The sequence below is a fragment of the Gracilinanus agilis genome, chromosome 4, assembly GCF_016433145.1.
Source record: "Gracilinanus agilis isolate LMUSP501 chromosome 4, AgileGrace, whole genome shotgun sequence".
In the NCBI taxonomy this organism is placed as follows: Eukaryota; Metazoa; Chordata; class Mammalia; order Didelphimorphia; family Didelphidae; genus Gracilinanus; species Gracilinanus agilis.
Genome location: NC_058133.1, coordinates 444,862,959 through 444,889,110, shown reverse-complemented (window position 1 = coordinate 444,889,110; position 26,152 = coordinate 444,862,959). Strand labels below are relative to the sequence as shown.

At 34.8% G+C, this 26,152-nt stretch overlaps 1 protein-coding gene across 1 annotated transcript in view; it reads left to right on the top strand.

Moving 5' to 3' along the window:
• Positions 1 to 1,014: 1,014 nt before the first annotated feature.
• Positions 1,015 to 26,152, top strand: part of DPYD (dihydropyrimidine dehydrogenase) — a 974,103-nt gene continuing 948,965 nt past the window's right edge. The window contains exon 1 of the mRNA XM_044672105.1: positions 1,015 to 1,293. Coding sequence (XP_044528040.1) covers positions 1,255 to 1,293 — 39 coding nt within the window. The 5' untranslated portion in view covers positions 1,015 to 1,254. The remainder of the gene's footprint in view (positions 1,294 to 26,152) is intronic.

Sequence of the window (26,152 nt, the reverse complement as noted above, 5' to 3'; positions counted from 1 at the left end):
CGAATGCTTTTCCCAGAATTTCTCTTGAATCTTTTTTGGAGAAGCCTTAGTCATGAGCCCAAGTTTTACTTTAGAAATTTTCCTTCTAATTCTGAGATTCCATTTGCAGGTGGTGGCAGAGTAATTCAGAGACTGGAAGGAAACTCTGAGTTCCTTTGTTTAGTCAGATCTTTGAGGATTAAGTTTTGGGTCCTATTACTTTCAAGTAAGATCTCCAGACTGAATGGATCGTCTGGACTGTATACTGGTCCTATGTAGTTCCACCCCTCATCCCACAAAGAATGTAAATTCCTTGAGGTCAGGGATTACCTAAATCTCTATATTCTCAGTACCTATCTCGGTGCCTGGCACATAGTAGGCATCTAATGAATGGTTATTAATGAGGTTGAGGAAGGTAAATGACTTGCCCAATTACACAGCTACCAGAAAGCTTAAGAACCAGAAATAGAACCCATGTTTTCGGATCCCAAATCCAGTCTTTTTTCTACTGCATCACAATTGTCTCAGAAGAGAATGTCTTGCAAGCAACAGCCACCCTGCAAATGTCTGTTTGATTAAAGTAATGAATTAAAGATCTCCTCCTGTATTTCTGAGGAATCACTGAAGATGCAAAGGATTGTGAGCCCATCGTATGACCCATGACTTCAGAGTGGAAGGGGAGAAGAGGGCAAACGTGGTTACTTGAACACATGAGAATTCCCTGAAGGGTGTCCGAATCCTCAGTACCTGGCTGCCACCGCCTACTTACCTCCGCCTTTCCCAGCTTTCAAGTACTTTCCCTCCCAGCTTTGCTCCTCTCTGGAGCTCCCTCTCCCTCCTAGAGCTTTGACCAGCCAGCAGAAGGCAAACAGCCTGCGGGCGGTCCCTAGATGCAGGAGGTCCTGCTGACCTCGGGTCGCGAATGGAGGGGCGGGATGGGGGCAGGCTAACCCCTCCTCCAATACCTCTGCTTTTTAAGGCTCGGAGGGCATTCTGGACAGCTGTGAGATTGCTGTTCTTGGGAGATAGGAGAGAGCAAAGACCTGAGAGAGCGAGCGAGTCACAAGCTAGCCCAGCGAGCGAGCCAAGGAGTTCGGGCACGCAGCACCGCCCACGGGGGGCGTCGCAGTTGGGGTTACTGCTCCGCCTCCTCCTTCTTCTCCTGCCCTCTCGGTCTTCCTGCCACTCGCTTTTCGGAGGCGAAGACGCCGCTGCTTTCCAGGAGGGGTGAACGTGGACTGAAGGGAGGGGGAGGATTGTCTCTGAGCTACTGCCATGGCCCCAGTCCTAAGCAAGGATCCCGTGGACATAGAGGTACAGCGCTCTCACTCGCGGGTGGAGGTTCCCCTCCAGAGAAGATGGGAAGGAGGCACAGGCTGGGGGGCGTGTGTGTATGTGAGTGTGCCTGTGTGTGTACCTGGGTCTAAAAGCGAGAGCAAGAGACACAGAGAGAAACAGAGTCAGAGATACAGAAAAAGAGAGTCAGATATAGAGAGAGTGAGCAAGGTTGGAACAAGTAGCAGAGATGCCGAAAACTTTGACTCGACAGCAAATCTGGGGGGAGGGTGGTGCTGCATTCCCTAAATCACAGAAGACTATGGGGGAGACTGCATGGGCACCGACCCTGGTAGATTGAGAGAGGAAAGTTCAAGACTGGACTGTGACATGTGGATCTCTCACCCGCTTGGCACTTGATTCTTTGTTGTTCGCAAAACCAAGAACTGTGTGACAAACTCAAGACAAGGTTGGGGGACAAAGAGAAGAGAGAGGTTTCGGGGGAAGGAGAAGTCAATCACATCTTGGGGCTCACAGAAATTGTGGAGATACCCAGCCGTGGTAGACATGCACCTGGCTGCCCATCTTCCTCCCCTTTCTATTTATACACTGAAAAAGTGTGAAGGAAGAAAGAGCTAGGATAAAAAGGAGAGTTAGTCTGGCTCAATAGCTCGAGGGATAATGTAACTCCGGGAAGAAGTGAGAGAAAAATGTGTGGATCTGTAGAATACCCTGCAGTAAGGAGGGGCATAGGCAAACCTAACCATCTCCCACCAACCTTCCCCTTTCCAATTCATTTCTTTATAAATGCAATCTGCAATAGATTGTATTGAAATAGTCATTTTCTATTAACTATACTTGCCCGATGACAGGCGAAGCTCTTAATCTCAAATAGTCATCAATCAAGACTTTTGAATCCCAGTTCATACTAATGGCATATAGGGACCAGGATAATCAGGGTAATTTAGGTTTCTAATATTACCCCCCTGGGGGAAGGAAGTGTTATGCCCCTGATTCTTCCTTTTCTCTTCATCTTTCAAAACTAGCAAAACAAAACTCATTCTGCTAGTTCTATAGAATAGTCCCCCCCCCATATTTAATGGAAAACAAATCAGAACTTCTTAAACCACCTGTTTTCTGTACAATTGCATTCTCTGCCTGTATCTCCGTGTAGGAAACTTAAAAGTCTTTCCTATGTGTTGGTTGGGATTATTCAATCCAGAGACTCCTCCAAAAGTAACATTTTGTCACTTAACATTTGCATCTTGTGGACAGCTCATTTCTTGGTATCTCTCTTGAATAAAATCCTGTCAAATGGGAGAAGGGGGAGGGGAGGCCTCAATCTTTTTCATTATTTGACTTTTTCTTTAAAGGACTAGAACTTGTGACACTGATTCCCATTTCCCTAAATTTTACTAAACAGTAAACTCATCTGTGTATAATTTATTTATTTGGGGTGTGTGGGGAGGACACCTCCAACTGCTTGTCATAAGGGAAGGGAGACATAATTATAAAATGTTTTGTCATCATTTCTGGTTAACTGATTTTTTAAAAAACCTTGTGAGGGCAATTCTCTCATTATAGGAGGTAGATGACCCTGAAACTAAAGTAACGAGCTTTATCTCACACTGACCCAACTTGGCAATGACTAATAAAATACAATGTCATATAGATTGGTAATAAAAGCTAGTCAAATAATCATTTTTCAACTCCATTCTATAGTAGCTTATTAAGCTTTTATCCAGAGAGTGAGCATTTATTAAGCTCCTACTATGTGCCAGGTACATAGAGAAAGGCCAAAAACATTCCTGCCTTCTAAGAATCCATATGCTAATGGAGGAGACAATATGAAAGTAACTATGTACAAACAAGTTCTATATGGAATACAGTCAAGGCATTAGAATGAAGAGGGATTGGGAAAGACTTCCCGTAGAAGATGGCATTTTAGTTAAAATTTGAAGAAAACCAGACGTTAGAGATGATAAAGGAGATCATCACAGGCATGGGATAGCTAGAGAAAATGCCTGGAGGTCCTAGATGTATTTGCTCGTTCCAGGTACAGCAAAGAGGCCAGTGTCACCAGATGGAAGAGTTTATGGGGGAGAAGGATTTAAGTTGTGTAGAAAATTACCAGAAAGGGAGGAGAGGGCCATGTTGTAAAGGAGAAATCAATTTTATATTAGACCCTGGAAAAGATAGGGGTACACTAGAGTGGGGAAGGAGGATGTATATGGCATGATCAGAACTTCACTTTAGGAAGATTAATTTGATAGAAGAGTAGAGAATCAACTGGAGTGCAGAGAAATTTGCAACAAAGAGATAAACCACTAGGTTTTTGCTATAGTCCAGGCTGGACGTGATGGAAGTGTTAGGGGCAAGAAGGTGGTATATATGAGAAAAGTTACAAAGGTAAAATCAATAGGATGTGGCACAAGTTTGGATATGGGAGTGGGCATGAGTGACAGTGAGTCAACTTAGGTTGCAAGACTTCATGGAAAAGGAAATAAAGAAAAAACCACAACTGCCCTCAAAATGCTTATGTTTTACTATTTATTTCATAGAACACCAATTTTATAAGTGACCATTGGAAGATGCTGCCTGACAAGAGTGTAGAAAAAGCTGGCCTTAGAGTTAAGACTACTTAGATTTCAGCTTTGCCTCTGCCACTTAATGGTTATATAACCCTGGGCAAATCATTTAATGCCTCACTGCCCCAGGCTCTCTTAAAACCATAGTTGTGAACAGGTTGTAATCCACCATTAAGTGAGGATTTTCACATTTCAGTTTCCTATACAAATGAAATAACTGATCTGGTCCAAAAATATTTAAAGTAAAGCATAAAAGAAATCATATTTGATTTACTGTTATGTTCTATCCACTTCCAAACCATGTCTCAATAACAAAGCTTTAACAATAATTGCTTGTTTATAATCTATTGATTTTCTGCCTTTCTGAAACACCTTCAGAGTCTTTCAAGTTTAGTTCAAGTTTTTTTCATTGGTATTCAATGATATCTGTAATCTGATGCCAATCTACTTTTCCAACTTTTTCTCATACAATTCTCAGAGATGGGCACTATTGCCTTGGGTATCCCAAAGAGCATATCTTTCTGTGCACCATATGCTCATAATTCTGGCAACTCCATAATCTTCCTACTCCATTTTTCCCTGCTAAACTCCAACTCATCTTTTAAAGTTCATTTTTATGTCATATTATATTAATTCAAATAAACATACTTTTCAAATATGAAAAATAGCACACTCCTTATCCATAGTAAGCTTACAGTCTGCTAAAGAGATACGGATGTTACCTGGGTTAAGTTTTGAAGGAAAGAATTACATTCAAGGCATGGATGATAACCTCCAGGCTAGCAGAAGTTTTCATATTCAAACTGGAAAGCAGCTAATAGTTCGGTTTGACTTAAATATAAAGCAAATGGAGAAGAGTAAAGCTGAAAAAAAAAGCTGATAGAGCCACGTGGTGGAGGGCATTAAATGTGTGACTAGGGAATTTGTATTTTGTCCTAGAGAAAATAAGTATCCACTGAAGTGTCTTGAGCAGAAAAGGGACATATTCATAGGTTTATGAATCTGGCATACTATTTTCAATTGTTTAAATGATGAATTGGAAAAGACGAGTCAGGAAGAAGATAGAAGGCTATTAGAATGGTCTAGTCGTAGATGAAAGCTTGATATAAGGTAATCTTATGGTGTGACGAGAGACTAGGATGAATATGAAGGATATATTGGATGTAGCACGAATAATAGTTGACAGTCAATTGAGTAGAAAAAGGAGAGCTGTGAGATAAATGGAAAAGTTAATAATTCAAAGGTTAATAATATAACAATATTAATAACAGCTACCATTTAGAAACTGTCTACTATATGACAAATATTAGATTATTTGACACTCACAAAAACACTGGGAAGTAGGAGAGGTAAAAGTTATTATCCTCATTTTAAAGTTGAGGAAATGGAGGTAAAAAAATGATTAAGTGACTTATCCAAAGTCACATAGGTAGTAAATTTGAACTCAGCTCTTCCTGACACCAAGCCCAGCAGTTTATTCACCATACCTCTTAGCCAGGAGGTACAATTCATTGAACTCAGGTAATTGATGTCAGCATCAGGTTCATTAATTCATTTGGGAACTTAATGAATTTTAGGTTATAAAAGGACTTTCAGATAAATGACTTAAGGGATTGGACTTCATGATCTCTAAAGCTGACTTTAGCTGTAAATATTTTCGTTTTTCTCATAATTTGTGGAAGATACATAGAATAATATTTGACATATTTATAATTTCTAAAGATGTAAGTCTGGAGTTCAGGGGAAAAGATTAAGTCTCTGTATGTAAAGGGAGGAGGTCATCTGTGTGCCTACCTTATATAAAGAAAAAATGTTGGATTCATACTAGGATATGAAAAAAAAGTCTCTATTTACTTTTTATTTCTGAGGTTCACATAAATCCATTTCCCATATTTCCAAGGGATATATGTACTTTTTTATCATAGTTATTTTCCCCTGTTTAATCTCTCTTTACCAGACCATGCACTCCCTCAGGATTTTCTCCATTCTATAGCATAGTTTTCTGTGTACATAAGAGGTGCTTAATAAGTATTTCTATGAATTAAATTGGATGAATATCAGAGTCTTAAGGTAAAAAAAAACAATTTAAAATTAGAGGATGTTTAGTGGGTGTATTCCCTAAGGGAAAGGATTGCTTCATATTTATCTTTGTACCCTTAGGGCATAGTACAATGTCTATCAAACAGTAGATATTTAATTTGGAGAAAATACTTGTTGACTAATTAAAAATGTTCATGATTGTCTGGATAAGGACTAATGTTCATTACAATATGTAGTAAATTGTGTCACATTGTTAGTAATATCTATTAAGTGCCCACACTATGAAGAAAGTGATTTTAGATACTTTGCAGCATTACAAAGGAAATCAAAAACAGAGTTCCTGAATATATGCAGATTGTATTATAATAGTGTTGCAATAAGATCACTTTATTTTTGTTTAACCTCTTGCTTAATTTTGTAGTTTTGTTCTAAGGATGCTACATTTTTTTAAACTTTCCAACTGGAACTAAAAAAAAAGTTCCCATAAATTATTAAGATAACCTAGTTCTAAGACTAGGTTAATTAGTTAGTTAATTAAACCTCAATTTTAATATATAGATTAGGCTATGCAACTCAAAGAGCAGAAGTGATTGGATGCTTTTACTTCTCTTAGAGATTGGTAGAAAATAATTTCATAACTCTCAGCAGCAAGACACTAGGGGGCCTCACTGGCAGAGGCTTTTGTAAAGGACAGCTGGAAGAAGAGAGAACTCTTGACTAGAAAAAGAATGGGAAAGGCCAGCAAAAGTCTCTCTTTTAACAAGGGGGTGGGGAGAAGATCCCATAGTGGAAGTGAGGCAAACTCCTCTGCTCTGAGATTATGTACCAAATTTTGTAGTCTTATGAAAGATTTCAGAAGTCCTTAAGTGGGATCAGAAAAAAAAGGTTTCAAGATGAAACTGACAAAAAGTTAAGTTGAAATTTTAAATGTTAGCATTCTAATCAAAGCCTACATGTAAAATTCAGGCAGGAATAAAAGGAGGAAAGCACATGGGAAGTCAGCAATCTTGGGTTCAACTCTAGCTTTTGCCACTTACTACTTGGATCATCCTGGGCAAGTCAGTTATTTTCCCTATGCCTCTGTTCCTCTGCAAAACGAGGGTGTTAAGTAGATGACTCCTTCAGCTTTAAATCATTGATCCTATGATTTCTGCATTTTAGGGCAGACAAAGCCAATTAAACATCTTTATTAAAGAATGTGCAGCTCAATAGATACAATAGTAACATAATTCAAACTCAGGTCCTCTGACTCCAACTCCAAAGCTCTTTTCACTACCTTTTAATTGAGTCAATAAAAGCTTTATTATAGGCAAATCATTTGGGAAGATACAGTAGTTCTGCAGAGGACTTGGGGTCAGTCTTGCTTTTGAAATTTAGTACCTGTGTGAATTCAGGAAAGAAATCTTAAGTTCTCTGACCATATCTTCTGCCTAATGAGGTTAATAATATCTAACTCACAGGGTTCCCTTGAGGTTCAACTTAAATGAAGAATATTAAAGATTTTGAAAACCCTAAGAGTGTTATATAGGAGTCAGCTAGGTGGTTCAGTGGACCGAGAGCCAGCCCTAGAGGTAGGTGGTCCTGGGTTCAAATTTAGCCTTAGATACTTTCTAGCTGTGTGATTCTGGCCAAGTCACTTAACCCCCACTGCCTAGTCATTATTGCTCTTCTAACTTGTAAACAATAAGATAGAATAAGAGTTAAATTTTTTAAAGAGTACTATGAATAACAGCAATTATCAATGTATATTTTATTAATTTTTAGGTAGTAAACAGGAAAAATGAAGAAACAATGTCACTTAGTCTCTCTTAATTTAGATTCTATTCAACAATTTAATGAAAATCTTGGGGCAATGTTGAGGAAAAGTTGAGGGTGGTGGCAAGAAATTTACCACATTTTTTTGACAGAGGTTCTTTTTTTTTTTTTTTAAACCCTTGTACTTCGGTGTATTTTCTCATAGGTGGAAGATTGGTAAGGGTGGGCAATGGGGGTCAAGTGACTTGCCCAGGGTCACACAGCTGGGAAGTGGCTGAGGCCGGGTCTGAACCTAGGACCTCCTGTCTCTAGGCCTGACTCTCACTCCACTGAGCTACCCAGCTGCCCTTAACAGAGGTTCTTAAACGTTTTTGTGTCATAGATTGCTTTGGCAGTCTGGTAAAGCCTGTGGATCTGTTCTGGAATAATGTTTTTAAATGTATAAAATAAATACATGGTATTTTAAAGGAAACAATCACACCGAAATAAAGATGTAAAGTTCTCCCTATTTCCCAAGCTTTATTTATGGAATCTTCACAGACTAATTTTGATATATTTATTATGTCATATGCTGACTTTGGTCTCAGGCATATATGCAGATTGACTGTATTCTAATATTATAATAATTGCCTCCCTTGTTTACGGTTTTTCTTTTAAGTGTTTTTAATGAAGAGATATTTTGATATTAAAATTTGTGGAAACTTATGGTTGTGAATTTTGGGAGACTTTAGCAGAAAAAACATGTCAAAAACCCAAGTTATTTGTTTCATATCTCATGCAAACTGACCAACTGCAAATTATGATAGTATATGTACAGTGCAGTAATAAAAGGGGGGGAAAATGAACCTTAGTTGTTAGAACCACAAAAATTAATGTCATGAAATGAGAGGAGATATAGAAAAATATGGGGAAAAAGTACTCATTTATCTTCAGAAATTTTGTTGACATGGGAACAGATAATTCAGTACTTTTATTTGTTCATAGCACTATAATACTGTGCTGAATAATTTTCTTTGTTGATTATTTAAATATTTGTATATTTAGCAACTATTCCTTTTTCAGTTAAGATATGAAAGAAAACAATTTTTTTCACGTGGTACTTTCTTTGTATTATCCTGAGAAGTGAACTTTAACCCTACCATGACAGAAGTTGCCAAGAGAAATTGAATGAAGAGGAAAAAAGAGGGAAATTTGAATGTTTCATAAACCCTTCTAAGTAACTTCTTCAAAGGAGAACATCATGATTTTGTTTCAATTTAGAGTAAATCAGCCACATGCATATTCAAATATTAGTACAGAAAACTATTCTAACTTTCAGATTTGGAAAAGTAGAATAGAAACTTGCATTTGGAAGGGTACCTCAGAAGCTTTCTAGTCCAACCAAATGTGAATGAGAAATTCCTTTATGACATATGGGTTGTCCAAGCTTTGCATGAAAACCTTGAATAAGAGGCAGACACTTTCCACTTTTGTGTCTATCTATCTATCTATCTATCTATCTATCTATCTATCTATCTATCTATCTATCTATCTATCTACCTACCTACCTACCTACCTACAATGGCTAGAATGTTTTTCTTTACATCAAGCTTAAATCTGCTTCTCTAAAATTTCTACCAATTGTTCCTATTTTTGTCCTACAGTATAAACTGAACTACTTGAATCCCTTTTCCATATGACAGCCCTTTAAACACACAAATACATCTGTCATGTTCCTCCTAAAGGTTCCCTTCTCTAAACACCCACAATTCCTTCAGTCAGGTCTATATGGCTAGAATCTAAAAAGTTTTTCACCACTTATTCTGTATTCTTCTTTTGCATTCTGTATTCTTTGTCTTCTGTATTCTGTCCATCATATTGATAACTGACATTTTATAACATTTTAACATTTGTAAAAGAGTATATTTATATAGTATTCATTGGAGCTTTTCACTTTTGAAGTAGGTACAATAGGTGCTATTCTCATTTTAAAGACAGAGAACCTAAGAAGGTAAGTGACTTGCCAATTACTACACAACTCGTATAAGAAGTAGCACTTGAATCCAGTTCTTCTTTATTTTAGTGGTAGAACTCTATATCTTTTATAAAATATGGCCCAATGAGAAGAATATTACTCTCTCTATAACTTTAGAATTATGCCTTTAAAATAGCCCAAGACTGAATTTAGCTTCTTTGCTTGCTATATCTTATTGTTTACTCATTTCAAATCCACAATCCATTAAAATCTCTAGATTTCTTTAAATACAAATTGTTGTCTAGTCATGTGTGTATCTAAAGTTAATTTTTTTAAAGCCAAGTATAAGACTACTTGTACTAAATTGTATTTTTCTGAGATTTGGCCTCAATTAGTTTTTTTAAAGATCACATCTAACCTTTCCTGCCATCTATTTTTAAATATTCCTCCTAGGCTTGTGTTATGTATAGGTTTTAATAAGCACACCCCCTATGTCTTTATCCAGGTCACTGATAATATAAAATAGTACTATGCTAAACCCCTATCTCTGAGGTTTGATCTGTACTAAAGACTTTTTTCCAAGCTGATATCAAAACATTCATTACAATTCCCTAAATACAAACATTAAAGCCATCTTTAAATCTGAATAATTGTAGTATTATCTAGTCCACCTCTCTCCATCTTATCCATTAGAATAACTTAAAAGACTTTTCAAAGCATTTGCTGCAATCTAGATACATTTCATCAGTTTAATATACCTGCCAAAATAGAAAATTATGATAGTTTGCCATGACTAGTTATTAATGGATATTTTGTTATCACTGATTAATTTCAAGATTTTTACTAACCATCTCTTTAACAAAAAATTCCAGAATTTCACAAGAAATCAGTTTATTGAATATTGGCATAGTTACTCTACTCAAGTCTTTTGGTATATCGACTCTTGCACAATCACTGATGTTATTTGTCTGTTCTTTCAATAACCAAGTTTTAATTCATCTGGGTCTTGTAATGGGAACTCATTCAGGATTTTGGTTTAACTTCAGATTAGTCATTGTTGGTGTGTCCTTTCCGGTCAAAGGATCATTCTTGGCAGAGAAAACAGAATTAAAATAAACATTGAGCAACTCTGCCTTCTCTGTTTTTCTTATTGTTATCATAAGTCATTCTATCCTTTCTCTAATTTTACTTTTACCCTAATATAGCTAAATATATTTCTGCTCTCCTCAGGTTTCCTTGTCAGCCTGCCATTCTTATGAGGAGTATATTATATACATTCATCCATTCATTTTTTCATTGAATGTTCTCGAGTCTATTTCTGTACAAGTTAATCAAAAAGGACAATTTTTTGATTACTTACCACATCACATACCTATTCTTCTGCATAAGTATGAAAACTTATTATGTAAATATTTTGTTCTTAGTACTTATAGAACCAAAATCTAGAGCAACAGAGGACAACTACATGCTTTATTGACCCACATGATCCCAAACATTTGGGATGTATATATAAACCCACTAAACATCTCATCATTCATAGGTTTTTTCATCCAGTTTATGCATTTTTCAGGACACAATATGCTATTTCCTGGCATTGTTAATTTATGTGTACTCACTAATTATAGAGAGGCTCAGAGAATATATAACAGTATCTATGATAAAAGTATGAAAAGAAAATAGACAGGCTTCTGGAAATTATATTCTATAATAATCATATCTTTATAGCCATGTAAGTGACTGAAAGGTCCAGGGAATTTATTGTTTAGTTATTAAAACAAAGTAGAGAATTCAGAATTTTTCTTGGTCCCCCATTGCTACCTTTATAACATCCCCACTATTACCACCACCTATGACCTCTCCTTCTTCAAGTTTCATGCTACCAAAATTCATCACCCAATCCAGATCCTGGAAACTGATATTCTTCCCCATAACTAACAAAAGAAAAAAAGACCAAATGGATTTACAATCAAATTCCATCAAGTATTCAAAAATAATTCTAATATTATCTAAACTATATACAAAAATAGGAAAATAATAGACTTTGCCTTTTTAAATTGCATTAGCACTTTTTCCAGTGGTCCATCACATGTTGGAATATAATGCTACTTTTTATTGTGTTGCATACAACAGATATGATTTTTTTAATTCAAGGGTTAGTTACTTTGTTTAGACTCTACTTGTAGCTATATGGGACTGTACACTTATTCAATAAATATTCTCATTTCCATTCGAATTTTAAAAAATCCTAGTTTCACATAAACTGCACTGACTAATTTTGGCAGTTTGAGGTTAGTAACTAATGATGATACTGTTTTTTCATTGCATTTTAGAATAGTGACATAATCATTTCTTACCAATGTGTCATAACAAGTATCTTTTTAAAAATATTGCGTAATATTTAATATTTTAATAAGATGAAGATTCCAATTTTTTATATTTGAGTGGCAGATCACATTTCAAAATAATTTGGTCTTTTTAAGCTTAGTAAAATAACACAAAAATCAATAAAAAATAATTCTTAAGTCTAAGAAAATCAGATTATATTTTAGAAATCAGTTTTGTGTTTAATTGGCAAATAAGGACTTTCTTCTACAAAACCTTTATATCTAAGTTAGGATAGGAACCAGAAATTAAATTCCAGCTTGAATATGAGAAAAAGAGCCAGTTTAGTTTTGGATAAAATCAAAGAAATAACACGTAATTTGTCTTAAAACAACAAAAACACCATTTTAAAGGAAGCTTTAGAAATATAACTTGCAAGAAGCCCAGAAGACAATAAGGAAACAATCTTTAATTATATCTGACAAAAGGATTTCAGGGGAATCCCTTAAACTGGTAAGGGAGAAAATTCGATAATAGTTTTAGACTAGTTTATGCATCAGGAGTGTTAGGAAGAACACTCAAGGGTACAAGTGAAACAAATAGAGAACAGATGAATGAAGGAAATTTGCTTGAGAGGAACAGAAATAATGAAATTAAGGAGGACAGTTAAAAATCCAGTTTAGGTTACTCTAGTCTACATAGGGTTTCAGATCCACGAGTAAGAAATTTGTTTCTAATTTCTATGACTTAAGGTTAAAAAATGATCTACCAACTCTTTGGCAGTGATGACTTGCTCTGTAAGCTGGGTTTTGAGATATGGAGGAAGGTTGCAGTAGTCCAAGGAAGAAAGGGAACACATCTTGAACTCCTTACATTAGATGAAATGTGTTCTCTGAATAATGCTTATTAAATACGTAAAATATAATGCATGAGATTACAAAGAAAACTAAATATATAAAAACTAATTATCATTTTTCAAGATATTTGGAATTGTCAAGGAAACTAAATTCCAAGGAAGAAGGTTAAGAACCCCGTCTTAGGTGACTTAGAATTCAATTCAGATACTGATATTTATTTCCTTTATAATCTTGGGTTAGTCTCTAAAACTCCTTAGGCTTTACTCTTTTCTTTTGTAAAATGAAAGAAGATTGACTTTCATATTTAGGTATATGATATCATCTATATTTATCATGATAATAAGAAAGACAAAAGGGACATCTAGGTGGCTCAGTGGATAGTGTGTGAAGACTCATTTTCCTGAGTTCAAAAATATGACCTTAAACACTTAGTACGTGTGTGACTCTGGACAAGTAACTTTTCCTGTATGCCTCAATTTCCTCATCTGTAAAATGACCTGGAGAAGGAAACGGCAATACACTACACTCTCTTTGTCAAGAAAATGCCATATGGGGTCATTGTCAGACAATATTGAAATTACTGAATAACAACAACAGCAACAACAAAGATATAAACATATAATTTTATTTAAAGCCAGATTTTTGTTTTCATAAATTATTCTTAAATAAGTTTAATTTTGAAATAAATATCATGCAGATATTTTCATATAATAGTGTGTAGAAAAAAGCTATAAAAAGAACTAGTTCTATAAAGGTCCTTATCATGCTTGTAAATTAAAATAAATGTCATTAGCCACTAGAATTTAATTGTTTTTTAATCAAGAAGATTAGAAAAAATTTACATTGTATATCATTTTATCCTGCTTACATGTGGATAGATGGATAGATACACATGGATTTTGAGAAATAAAAGTCTCTTGTTCTTTAAAAAATGAAAAACGGGATTTATCCAGAATTAAATTTCTTTGTTCAAGAAGGAAATCTATAAGATCTTTACCTTTCAGAAGGAACTGGCATATCATCCCTCCACTCTCACCAGTGCTTGGCACCTGTTTTGTTCTCCTTTCATCTTCCATATCAAGGCTGAAGGTGTACTTTGACCTTCAGCAGTGATGCTGTGGGTATTCACAGATGTCTTGGCAGCAATTACACTACACAGATAGCACTAATAAGATTAGGTCTTTCCTGAGGGTTGTAATTACCGCTGTGTCCGTAGTTTTTTAATTAAAATGTTACACCACCAGTGGCCATAAAAAAGCTTCATTTAACTAAACATATACTTTCCTTTATTATAAATTTTCAGCATATTTACCAACTCATGTACATAAGGCAGCATCTGCAAGCCAAAAATATATCTTTTCTGTATTTATATTACCTTTCTTTTTCTTTCTTGGAAAGATATTATTACAAAAGAATATACTTATTTACAAAAAAGTTATTAATCAATTTCAACAGGTAAGATTTCTTTTTTGAATTTTGCTTAGAAATCAACTTCCGTTTAACTATTGAGGTTTATTTGTTAGTGTACAGAAGAGATGAGATTCTCTAGGAGCTAATTAAGTCAAAGGAAATCATCATATTTACTACAAATATCATAGAAATGGTTTAAGAAATTAGTAATATTACATTTTTATTCCTAATAAAACCAGTAGAAAAATTATCATAAATATAATGAATATTAAAATCTTAAGGGCACAATAATGAATTCCATCTTCTTTCTAATGCCTTTTTATTCTTCTTTAATTTGCTTTCAGACAACTTGGTGTTGTGAAATGGTATTGTGCCAGTCCTGGAATCAGGAAAAATCATCTTCCTGAGTTCATATCTGGCTTCAGAAAATATGTGTAACCCTAGGCCTGTCATTTACCCTATTTGCCTCAGTTTCCTCATCTATAAAATGAGATGGAGTAACAAATGGCAAGCCACTTCAGTATCTTTATCCAGAAAACTCCAAATGGGGTGAGAGAGTCAGACACAACTGAAAAGTGGGTCTATAAAGACCCATGCAGTGCTTCTAGGAGCTTGCTGTCTTAATGAGGGAAACACATTAAGTATATAAAAGAATAAATGAAAAGTAGATGAAATGCAAATAGGAGAGGAGGCACAAGTGATTATAGACTTCCTGGAAGAGGCAATATTTTGGCAGATTTTGTAGGAAGCTAAGGAATGAATGTATTCCAGAAATCGTGGACTGTCTACCTAAAGGCATGGAGAAGGGAGTTGAAATTTTATGTGACCTAGTTATGTTCTCATGCACCTAAAGAAGCATCCTTCAACAACAATAACAACAACAACAAATGTCTGTTTTATGGCATATCAAACTTGCTGTTTATTATAAAACCTCTATTGTCTAGCCAAAATATTCTTCTTGTCATTTATCACAAATGGCATTCCATCACCCATTTCCATAATTTTGTACAAGATATCCTTCATGCCTGGAATATATTCCCTTTTCATGCTTTCTTCTTAAAATCCCCAGGTTGTTTCAAGAGTTAGCTCAAAAGTAACTTCCTACATGTGTGAGGTCTTTTCTGTACAACCCTAACTGCTATTCCCTTTACCTATAAAATATCCTATTTATTTATATTTAAATATTTTAATAGACTTTATGTCTACACTTTATTTCCCCAGATGAAACATGAGCTCCTCAAAAACAAAAGCTATTTTCCTTTGGTCTTTGTATCCTTAGTACCTTTGAGCAAAGTGCCCATCTCATAGCAGGCATATAAATGTCTGTCTGTTGTGTGATTGCTAAATTCAAAGGCCATTTGACAATCCTTATATTCTTGACTCCTCTGAAGCTTTTCATACTCTCTATTGTGGAGTGTTCCTGAGCATATGGAAACCTGTGCTAGTTGTATATCTTTTTCATTCTTGAATAAATGGCATACTATAAAATTTTCAAATAACCCCAAGCTGGTAATGATTGCTAATGTCTTAGATAAGATTCAGGTTTCAAAAAAAGTAGTCACAACAACATAGAGTCATGGGTTGAATAATATGTGTAATTGTTGGTCTACATTTAATTATATATATCTATATCTAATATGTTATCTAGATTTATCTCTCTATATATCTATCCATTCTATACTTGGGTTAATATAAATAAATAAAATAAATTAATAATATAAAAAAATTCAAGAGTATATACTGAACACCAAAAGTCTTTGCATATCATAAATGAAACTAGATCCAGATCTCTAATAATAAGAAATGGACATGAAAATAATTCCTACACATTACCTTACTCCATGCAAGTTGGCAAAGATGGAAAAAAAATGGAGACAGAAAATGTTGGATGGACTCTTGAAAAACTGTCATTCTGGTGCACTGTGGTGCAGTGGTTCAACCATTCTAGATTTCAATTAGAACTCTAATAAAAGTGACTAATTGTATATTTGACCTAGAATTTCTACTACTCTTAATATGTCCTCAACAAAATCATGAACAGAAACAGACATTCAACATATATTTAAAATATTCAAAATGGTGCCTTATGTGGCAGTAATTGTTGAGGACTACACATAACTACTAGGGATTTGAGATATGATTTAAAACCAATCTTCTTATTTTAAATCTAACACTCTATATCCAATAAGCCAAGCTTCTTATAATCTTGGTAATATTGCTAGTAAAAGATTAGGCTGATAAAGTAGCAGAGGAGGTTCAAATTACTGGGTAAAATAAGATGGAAGGATCAGTGATATTGGCAATTATTTTCGTCTGACCACATTTTTTAGTTTGACTGGAATTCACAGATTTCACCTTCTTTGAAGCTGGTAAGCCATTCTAAAGTGATTCTGACACTTCTAGTTTTTTTCCTGGTGCCTCAACCTTAGGACAAGAAATGTTCTCTCTTCTAAGAAGGCAAAGTAGTAAGAATAAAAGGAAATAAACTGAAAAAAGTTATAACTATAACCATGTCTTTTGTCATTTTTATATAAAAAGTTCTGAAAAATGTATATATTTCCTTAATCTTAAAGAATATTTATTTTTCTTGCCTGGCATTGGGGGAAAATTGGGAGAGTCAGAGGTTAGCTTTTGGCCTCTTGGAGTTTTTGGCAAATAATGAATCATTTATCATGGAATGCCCTGTTTTTCAAGCTTCTCCCACAAATTTGAATTCATGGCAATGATACCTCTTAAATTATTCATATGTGTTTCTATGAGGATTTAAAATGTGATTAAGGCAACAGTATAAGTGAAGTGTAGCTTATTTTTGTGTTTTCCTGCTATTTAGAAAGAAATTGATCTGATTTCTACATAGATAAAAATAATATATTGAAAATATCATAGTTTTCCTATTCCTTAGAACTAATTATATGAAGTTTAAATACTTCCTACATAAGCATATTAGCTTTTCAGAAAGTTTTCTGTGACCTTTAGGCTCTGTTATCACTGAATTTAAATACAAAGCATTGAATTTCATCACTGCAAAGGGCAAGAGGAACAAAGTGGATGTCCATGAAATGGAGAAATGCTTAAAATTGCTATGGGTTATGAATATGTTATCATGCACAAGAATTTATATATATATATATATATGTAATTCAGAGACATATGAGAAGACTTGAATTAATCAATGTAGAGAGATAAGTAGACAGAAAAGAATAATATACATAATGGCTACAACACTATAAATGAACTATCATGAATGAAAGAATTTGTGAAGGTCCTTCCTGGAGAAGAAATGATGAACATATATGATCCTACATAGAAGAAGGTTGGGGATATGGCAGAACAAAATCTTGTTTCCATTGTCAGCCATCTTGACCCTTATTTCTTTTTCTTTGTCTCTTGGGAAAATTCAGTATGGTGCTGGTGGCTATTGCAAAAATGATGTAGGGGCAGCTGGGTAGCTCAGTGGAGTGAGAGTCAGGCCTAGAGACAGGAGGTCCTAGGTTCAAACCCGGCCTCAGCCACTTACCAGCTGTGTGACCCTGGGCAAGTCACTCGACCCCCATTGCCCACCCTTACCACTCTTCCACCTATGAGACAATACACCGAAGTACAAGGGTAAAAAAAAATGATGTAAAGTAAAAAGCCAAATTATGTCAATAAAATCAATTATAAACAAAGAAAAATCTCATATGTGTGCTTCATTAGGAGAAGTTTACAACACAAAACAAGAAAAGATTGTTGCATTGTGCTCTGTTATGATCAGACCATATCTAAGGCAATAGCTTCAATTTCAAGTACTATGTTTTCAGAAACTCTGTTTAGTTAGAGATCATTGAGAGGAAGGTTCAAAGAAATGCAGGGAGAGTAGAGGAGAAAAGTTGAAAACTTTTTGGCTATTTGTTCATATTTTAATTTTCAGTTGGTTCTTAATGCTACAAGACAACTCTTAACCTTACTTTATCCTTCTCCCATTGTCCTCATCTCACCTAATCTTAATACCTTCTGCGACTAGTTCCTCTTTCTCCATTGTCTCATCCAATGAGGTGGACCTTTTTTCCAAAGGTAAACCTTCTACAAATACAAGGGAAACCACTGCATTCAACCTTCTCAAGCAGACTGCTCCCTCAATCTTCACTGTTTTCTTACTTATCTTCAATATTTATCTGTCTAATAGCTGCTTCTCTGCTGTTTAATAAACATGTTCTTGTCATCCTTAATCTCAAAAAATTTTCACAATTCATCCATGCTATCTGTCTTTTGGTATCTCTCTTCCTTTTGTGTCTAAACTCAAGGATTTCAACAATAGATGCCTCTCTTTCCTTTTCTCTACTTCTATAAATGATGTATTGTTTGAGAGCAGTGAGGGGGCTCAGAAAATGAGAACTAGACTTGGAGACAGGAGTTTCTAGATTCAAATCTGGCCTTAGATACTTCCTAGCTGTTTGATTCCACGCAACCTACTTTACCCTGATTGCCTAACCCTTACTGCTCTTCTGCCTTGGAACCAATACTTAGAATTAATTCTAAGATAGAAGGCAATTAAAAAAAATTATCTATTGTCTGGCTTCCCATCTTACTTAACCAAAACTTCTCTCTCCACATTTGCTTATCATCTCTTAATTGCTATACCTAATGGCCCTTTAAAATTATTCATCCTTCTTAACCTCTCTGTATCCTCTGACACTGTCACTCTCTTCTGGATATTCTCTTCCTTCTAGGTTTTTGTGATACTGCTCTCTTCTGATTCTGCCACCTGCCTATTTCCTCCATCTCAGTCTTCTTTCCTGGATCTTTATCTACCAGCTATGGATATCTCCAAGGTTCTGTACTGGGTCTTCTTTCCTTATCTTTATTATTTCATTTGGTGTTGTGATGTCATCAATTGTCAAGAATTAAAATATTATTGCTATATCATCATCATTAATGAAGCATTAAAATATCATCACTATATCTCATCATCTTCCTTTACTTCATCAGTTGCAAAGCTTGTCAATTTTAGCTTCTTGAATTGATCCCCTTCTCTTCTCTGATTCTATCACCACCCTGGTTCAGGCTTTCATCACCTGATGCTTATATTCATGCAGTTGCCCATTATTTAGTCTCCCTGACACAATTATCTCTCCATTCCTAACTATTCTTTACCTTGATATCAAAGTCACCTCCATATCACCTCCATATTTAGTAAATTCCAATGACTCCCTATCACCTCCAGGATTAAATATAACAGCTTTAGTTTGGCCTGCAAAGTCCTTCATTACCTACTCTGCTTTTCCAGCCTTCTTTTTCCATACTCACACACATACACACCAATTCTCATTCAGTCATACTGGGCTACTTGTTGTTCCTCAGATAAGATTCTTTGTCTTCTGATTCTGATAATTTTCACTGGCTTTTCCCCACATCTCGATTGCTTTCCCTCATCTCTATCTCCTAGCTTTCCTGGATTTATTCAAATCTCAATTAAAATCCTACCATCTACAAAAACCCTTTCTGAATTCCCCTTAATTCTGGTCTTTTTCTTTTTAAATAAACTCTTACCTTCTGTCTCAGAAATGACAAAAGTATTGGTTCCAAGACAAAAGTACATAGTAAGGGCTAAGCACCTGGGATTAGGTGACTTGACCAGGGTCAATCAGCTAGCAAATTTCTGAGGGAGATTTGAAGCCTGACTCAAGATCTGGCACTCTATCCACTGACCCACCCATCTGTCTCTAGTCTTTTTCTTCTATTGATTATTTCAAATTTCTCCTCTTGGTATATTATTATTTACATGTTGTTTCCCTTATGAGAACATTACATGTTCCCTCCTCGAGAGCAAGGAGTGTTTTTGTTTTGTTTAATTTTGTTTTATTTATATCCCCTACCTTGAGCACATTGCCTGGCACATAGTAGGCATTTAATAAATGCATACTGATTCACTGACGAGGTTCTGTAGTTGTGTGATCTTATTCATTGATTGAATACTGAGTCAGTATTGGTCCTTCGCTGCCAAGATGCTTTTAGACAAGTTTTGGCTTATAAGCCATCCTGGTAAAGAAGAATAAATTGCTAGCAAATTATGCTTTTTTAATTAGCTCATTAATTCAAAGTAGTTATAGTATTCCAGCAACCTGACACAGATAAATCTGTTTTTTTTAAAGTGTTCTCTTTATTATTATAGAGTGACTTATGCTGTAGTAGTTCCCAATAAATATTGGGATTAGATTTTAAGATAACCCAAATCTAAAAAAAATAATTAGTGAGAATAGATGCTCTAACACATCTAAGGGAAAAAAAATGAAGAATTTGGTCTCTATAATTTTGGTTCCCTGATCACCATAATATCTGTGATTAATAAAATGAATTAGTAGAAGATTCATTGGCTTAAATGTAATACATAAGGAAGAAAAGCATGAAAAAAGCAAAATTACAGAACAAAGACAGTATTATTTGATATTAAAGTAATGTTTATTAAGCTTACACTTTCACCAATTTGTCAAGTTTTTAAAAAATGATTAAATATCTTCTTTGACCAATTTTCAAAAATCAATAACTTTCCTCATTTCTCTCATTAATCATAGTAGGAATGCTTCCTTAACATTTATCTACCTATAGTGGAAAGATCACTGAACTAGGAAATTGGAAACCATGTTTCCATTGTCTTTTATTAGTAGTAGTAGTTACACAACTTTGGGAAAGTCCCCTTTAATTGCTATGTACTTTAGTTTCCTAATCTGTAAAATTTGTGGATTTGACTATGTGTATTTATGTATATATACATATAAATATAACTTTATATTTATGTATGCACATACACAGAAAATATTTATTTATATCTATATGTATATATAGACATATATGTATATGCTCATATTTACATATGGGTGTTCCCATGCTTCTAGTCACCCAGGCTTTCAATTCTGAAATCATTCTTTATTTTTCCTTCTTTCTCATATCCAGTAAGTTAACATATTTTGTCAATTCTACTTCAACACCATCTCTTTTTCTAGCCTCTCTTTCACACCTCTACTGTAGCTTCATCCTCATTTGTCTACCTGCATTCTGCCTATCTTTCTAATCCTCCTCCACACAGATGCCCAATTGATATTCCTAAAGTCTAACTCTGATATCTGCTAAGAAGTTCCTTTGGGTTTCTTCTTGTTTCTAGGTTAAGATGTGAATGTATCAATATGGCATTTTAGCCTGTACAGTCTTCCTCTATTCCCACATTTCAGACTTTTGAACATTATCATCCTTCAGGCACTCTATGTCCCAGCCAAACTAGCCACTTGATATTCTCCATTTCCATCATTAATTCTTTCCCTTCCTTGCCCTTGGACAGGGTGTCTTACCAGCTTGGGGTGCAGGTACTCTTTTTGAACACCACTTCAGCTTTAAATGACTAGTTCTTGCAAGGCATAGTTCAAGTTCCACTTCTTACATCAGGCCTATTGTTATTCCTATCCTCATCTTCAGGGTCTGCACCTTGGAAACTATTTTGTATTTGTTTATCTGCGTTCATATTGTTTCCTTCTATTCAAACATCAGCTTCTTGAAGTCAGAAACTATTCCAGTTTTTATCTTTGTATTCCTAGCATCTAGCACAGTGCCTGACACATAGATTCTTTTTAAAACCCTTACCTTCTGTCTTGGAGTCAAATGTATTGGTTCCAAGCCAGAAGAGTGGTAAGGACTAGGCAAAGGGGGTCAAGTGACTTGCACAGGGTCACCCAGCTGGGAAGTGTCTGAGGCCAGATTTGAACCTAGGATCCCCGTCTCTAGGCCTGGATCTCAATCCACTGAGCCACCCAATTGTCCCCTCACATAGATTTTTAATAATTCTTAATAATGCTTGCTGGGAGAGTTAATGAATGAAAGTCCCTTGTTTTTTTAAAAATATTTTTCAGCTTAACTGAAAATTCAGTTTAAACATTTGCTTCTTGTTTCACATTATCCCAATGGGGCATGCATCTCCCTTAATTAGTTTACTCAGTCTTTGACCATCATCATTCTTTCCAGTTTTTAGGCATCCATTTTTTCTAATATTTTTGGACATCTCTTCATTTTCTCTGTGCAATGGAACATTGCAATAATAATCTTATTTGTAACTTAGTTGTATATCCTTAGTTTTCTGGCAACAATGTACTTAGAGAAAATAATCCTTTGAAAAGAGGAGGAACTTTGTGGATTTATCCAGCAGAAGTAGTAAAGTCAATGAGAGCAATGATGCAAATTGTAGAAAAGGTTCATACAACAGAGTTTGAAGTCAGGTTAATCTGGTAAAGGAAAAAATAGCATTTTGAGTAAAGACATTGAGTAATGTCTTAAAATACAAAGTCAGATTAGATGTTATCAGAGAATAACAAGTCTTTCCTTGACTAAAAATTGGTTTGTATTCAAAGTCAATGTAAGTGAGGTTTGTGAATTAATTTCAAAAAGTATTTATTAACTGCCAGTAAAAAATGTATTGTCAGGTATAAGTATATTATAAATTGCCATGTGACAAGTAGGCATGATTCAACTACATAACTTAACTATTACAGCGAACTCTTCTAGTCAGAGTTCTTCTTTAAGAATAATCAATCATAAGCATTAAGAAAAATCATAAGCATTACTCACATTTTTATTGCTCTTTAAATTTTGCAAAGTGCTTTCTATATAACAATCTTACAGAGTAGCTAGTGCAAATATTATCCAGTTTTATTAATGATAAAAAAGGTTTAAGGCACTGTGTAGGATGACAGCTCTCACTAAATATTAGAATGAAGATTTGAACCTAGCTCTCCTGACTTGAAGTCCTGTTCTCTTTCCATTATACCTCATTTCTCTATTACATCATAGCCTTGAGTAAGGGTAACACTGAAAGCATAAGAATTAAATAATCTAGTGATATGATAGACTATGTCCAAGGAATTGGCAATATCCTCAGGGAATGGAGCTTACAGTATCCCAGAGGAGATGAATTATATACACAAAGAAAGTGGGTGAACAAAACATTCTTCTAGTGCCAGATCATGTGACATTGACAATAAAAGAGATGAAGAAAGTGACAAACGCCACAGTCTCCAGTTATTATTCTTGTCATTTCAAAGAGATTTGAACAAAGTTTCCCCTAATTTGGGACTTTTATTCTTGGTTTAGAGTCATCCATGATCCTTAATTTTACTTTTATCCTTATGTAATCATCAATTTTATAATTTATTAATACATCAGTATATTAAAAATCTGTGATTTCATCAGTGTAGGAACCTTTCTATTATCATAATCGTAGGGAGTTAGCTGAAGGAGGGACTGAAATGTAAGAGTAAAGGCGCACAGACACATAGCTAATATATATCAAAGGGGCAATTGAAACCCAGTCTTCCGTTTCTAAAACCTGCAAGGTAGTTAGTTACTAAACCAGGCTATGATTTTACCTATCATTGTAAAAGACTAAGATGCTATAATTGGAGGAAAGATTCAAATTTTTGAGCAAAATAAGATGGTAATATTTGTATTCATTTTTCAACACATTTCTTAGTATTACTTGGACTTACGGATTTTTCTTTCTCCTCTGAGGTTGTCTGGAAATTCTAGTTTTTTCTTTGTACCAATTATCTCTATGAGAAGAAATCCTCTTTCTGGAGAAATCATGTTTACATACATACAAACATAGCCTTTTGTTATTTCATATAATAAATTATAGTAAAATGACCAATTTCCATATTCTTAGAGATTGCTTTTCTTGCTGATTTTTGAGAGGGTTAAGCAGTGATTAAGTCAGATTTTGCCTCATGGAGCTTTTACAAACAATGAATCATTTGCTATCCGGTAGCATGAAAAATAATAGTACAAGTAAACTGTTCCTCTTAATGCCTTGCTAGCAATATAATGAATTGTTTTTTCCTTTTTTTGTGTAGAAATTAAAATTATATAATAAACTCCTGGATTTCCCTTACCTCACTCCTAACTATTAAACTTGAGTACTCCCTATATTAACATATTGGCTTTGCAAGAAGGCATCTGTGAACTATAAGGTATCTGGAACACTGATGTTACCTATGAAGTTCTTAATATCTCTGTGATGTGAACCTGGAGATTTACTAATTTTCTGTTCATTCAATTCAAAAAAGTCAATGGAACTGGGAGAGTGTTGTATTTTCAAGACACCAAGAGTATTTATAAAAAGTTTTGTTCACAGGGAAAAAAATACTACAGGAAGATCAAAGAGGATGAGGACTAAAAAAAACAACTATTGAATTTAATTACTTTATGTTTCAAATGGATTTGTACCTTCTCTGAAGTCAGTCCCACTCCAAAGGTGCAAATCTCAATCTATCTGGGCTTTCTGTTCCTGTGCAATTCTTGTCCTGCAAATCTTCCTTAGAAAGTCTGCCCAAAATGTCCAAAGTCCTATCCCTTTATGTCTTTTCATATCAACTCAGTAGTGATGCAACATTTTAGCTCTCCTATCCTTTTTTCTTGCTCTGTATCTGGTTCCACTTCTTTTCTGACATTAAGTTCATAGATGATCTTCTTCATTCTGCTTTTGCGTGCTAATTGTCAATCATGGATGGCATAACTAATTTATATATGCACTATGAATTCAACAGCTATGATTCTTATTATATTAGTGAGAAAGGTAGAATTGCCCTAAGAATCAAGAAGACCAGGATTCAAGTTTGTCATCTGATCCTGGCTCTGAAACCTCTGATCAAATCACTGAAACTTATAGTGTTCCAGCTATCCATCCATTACAGAGGTTCTACAGTCCAATGGTCAAATTCCACAGCTTACTGTTTTTGTACAGCTCTAGAACTAAGATCGTTTTTTCATTTTAAGCACAATAAAATTCTATTTAAAATATAAAAAAATTCTTATCTCCTGGGCCATAAAAAAACAGGTGTGGCACCAGATTTTGCCTAGAGGCAGAATTTGCCAACCCCTTCAATCAAAAACAATAAATTGCAGAGCAGGTACAATCACAGGTAAAAATTGATGATGATGATGATGATGATGATGATAGTTCACATTTATGAAGACTCCTAGTTAAGGTTTATACTATATTTTCCTCACAATACTTTTGTGAGAGGTATGTAGTTTAAGGTAGTGATGTCAAATAAAAATATAAATGAGGCTGGTCACTAATCTGTACATAGAGATCTTTTCAGGCCAAATATTGACTTAGAAAAACATATATTAATATCTATTTTTGTCTTCACTTTTTTATTAAATATGTCTCAATTACATTTTAATCTAATTCTGGCGATACTCAGGAGTATTGTGGGACACATGTAGCTGACAGGCAGTGTATTTCACACCTCTAGTTTAAGGGATCATTAGTGACTTGATGAGAATTTTACTCAAAAGTAAAGAAGGAAACCAGATTTTCTGTGATTGATGACAGAATGGAGGCATCATGTAAAGACAAGTTTCTGCCTCCTATACTTTTTCCTTTTTGTCTGAGACTTGGTTTCCTCAGCTGTAAAAATGGAAAAATTAAAGCTTTGTTCTTTGTGGTATCTACCTCATTGAGTTGTTATGAATATTTCATTTGCAAAGCTTCTTGTAAACCTTGAAATATAAACTTTTTAATGTTTGCTGATTGACTATTAGAAATAGGCAATGGCAGGGGAAATCTGTTTTAGGAGATAGAAATGCATTAAATAAAGGTGCCGAGAGAGGCATGAGGAATGTTATAGCAAAAGAGAATGCAGAATCTGGAGTCAGGACTATTTAAGATGTCTTTCTTCTGGAAGTTATTAACTTCATGACCTGAGCTACATGGTTTCCTGTTTGATTGGAGGGTTTTTTCTTTTGTTGTATATTTTATCTCCCCTTTGTATGCATAATGTCTAAAAGAAGTCTATCAAGAAAACTCGATGATCAATTTTATTTGAAGAATATTTGAAGAACTCTTCTAAGGTTCATAGATTCCAGAGTTGAAGGGGACAGATATCAATAAACAGGAAGATAGCAATTTTTTGAGAAACAGGAGAGACCAGGTCCTTCACAAATACCCC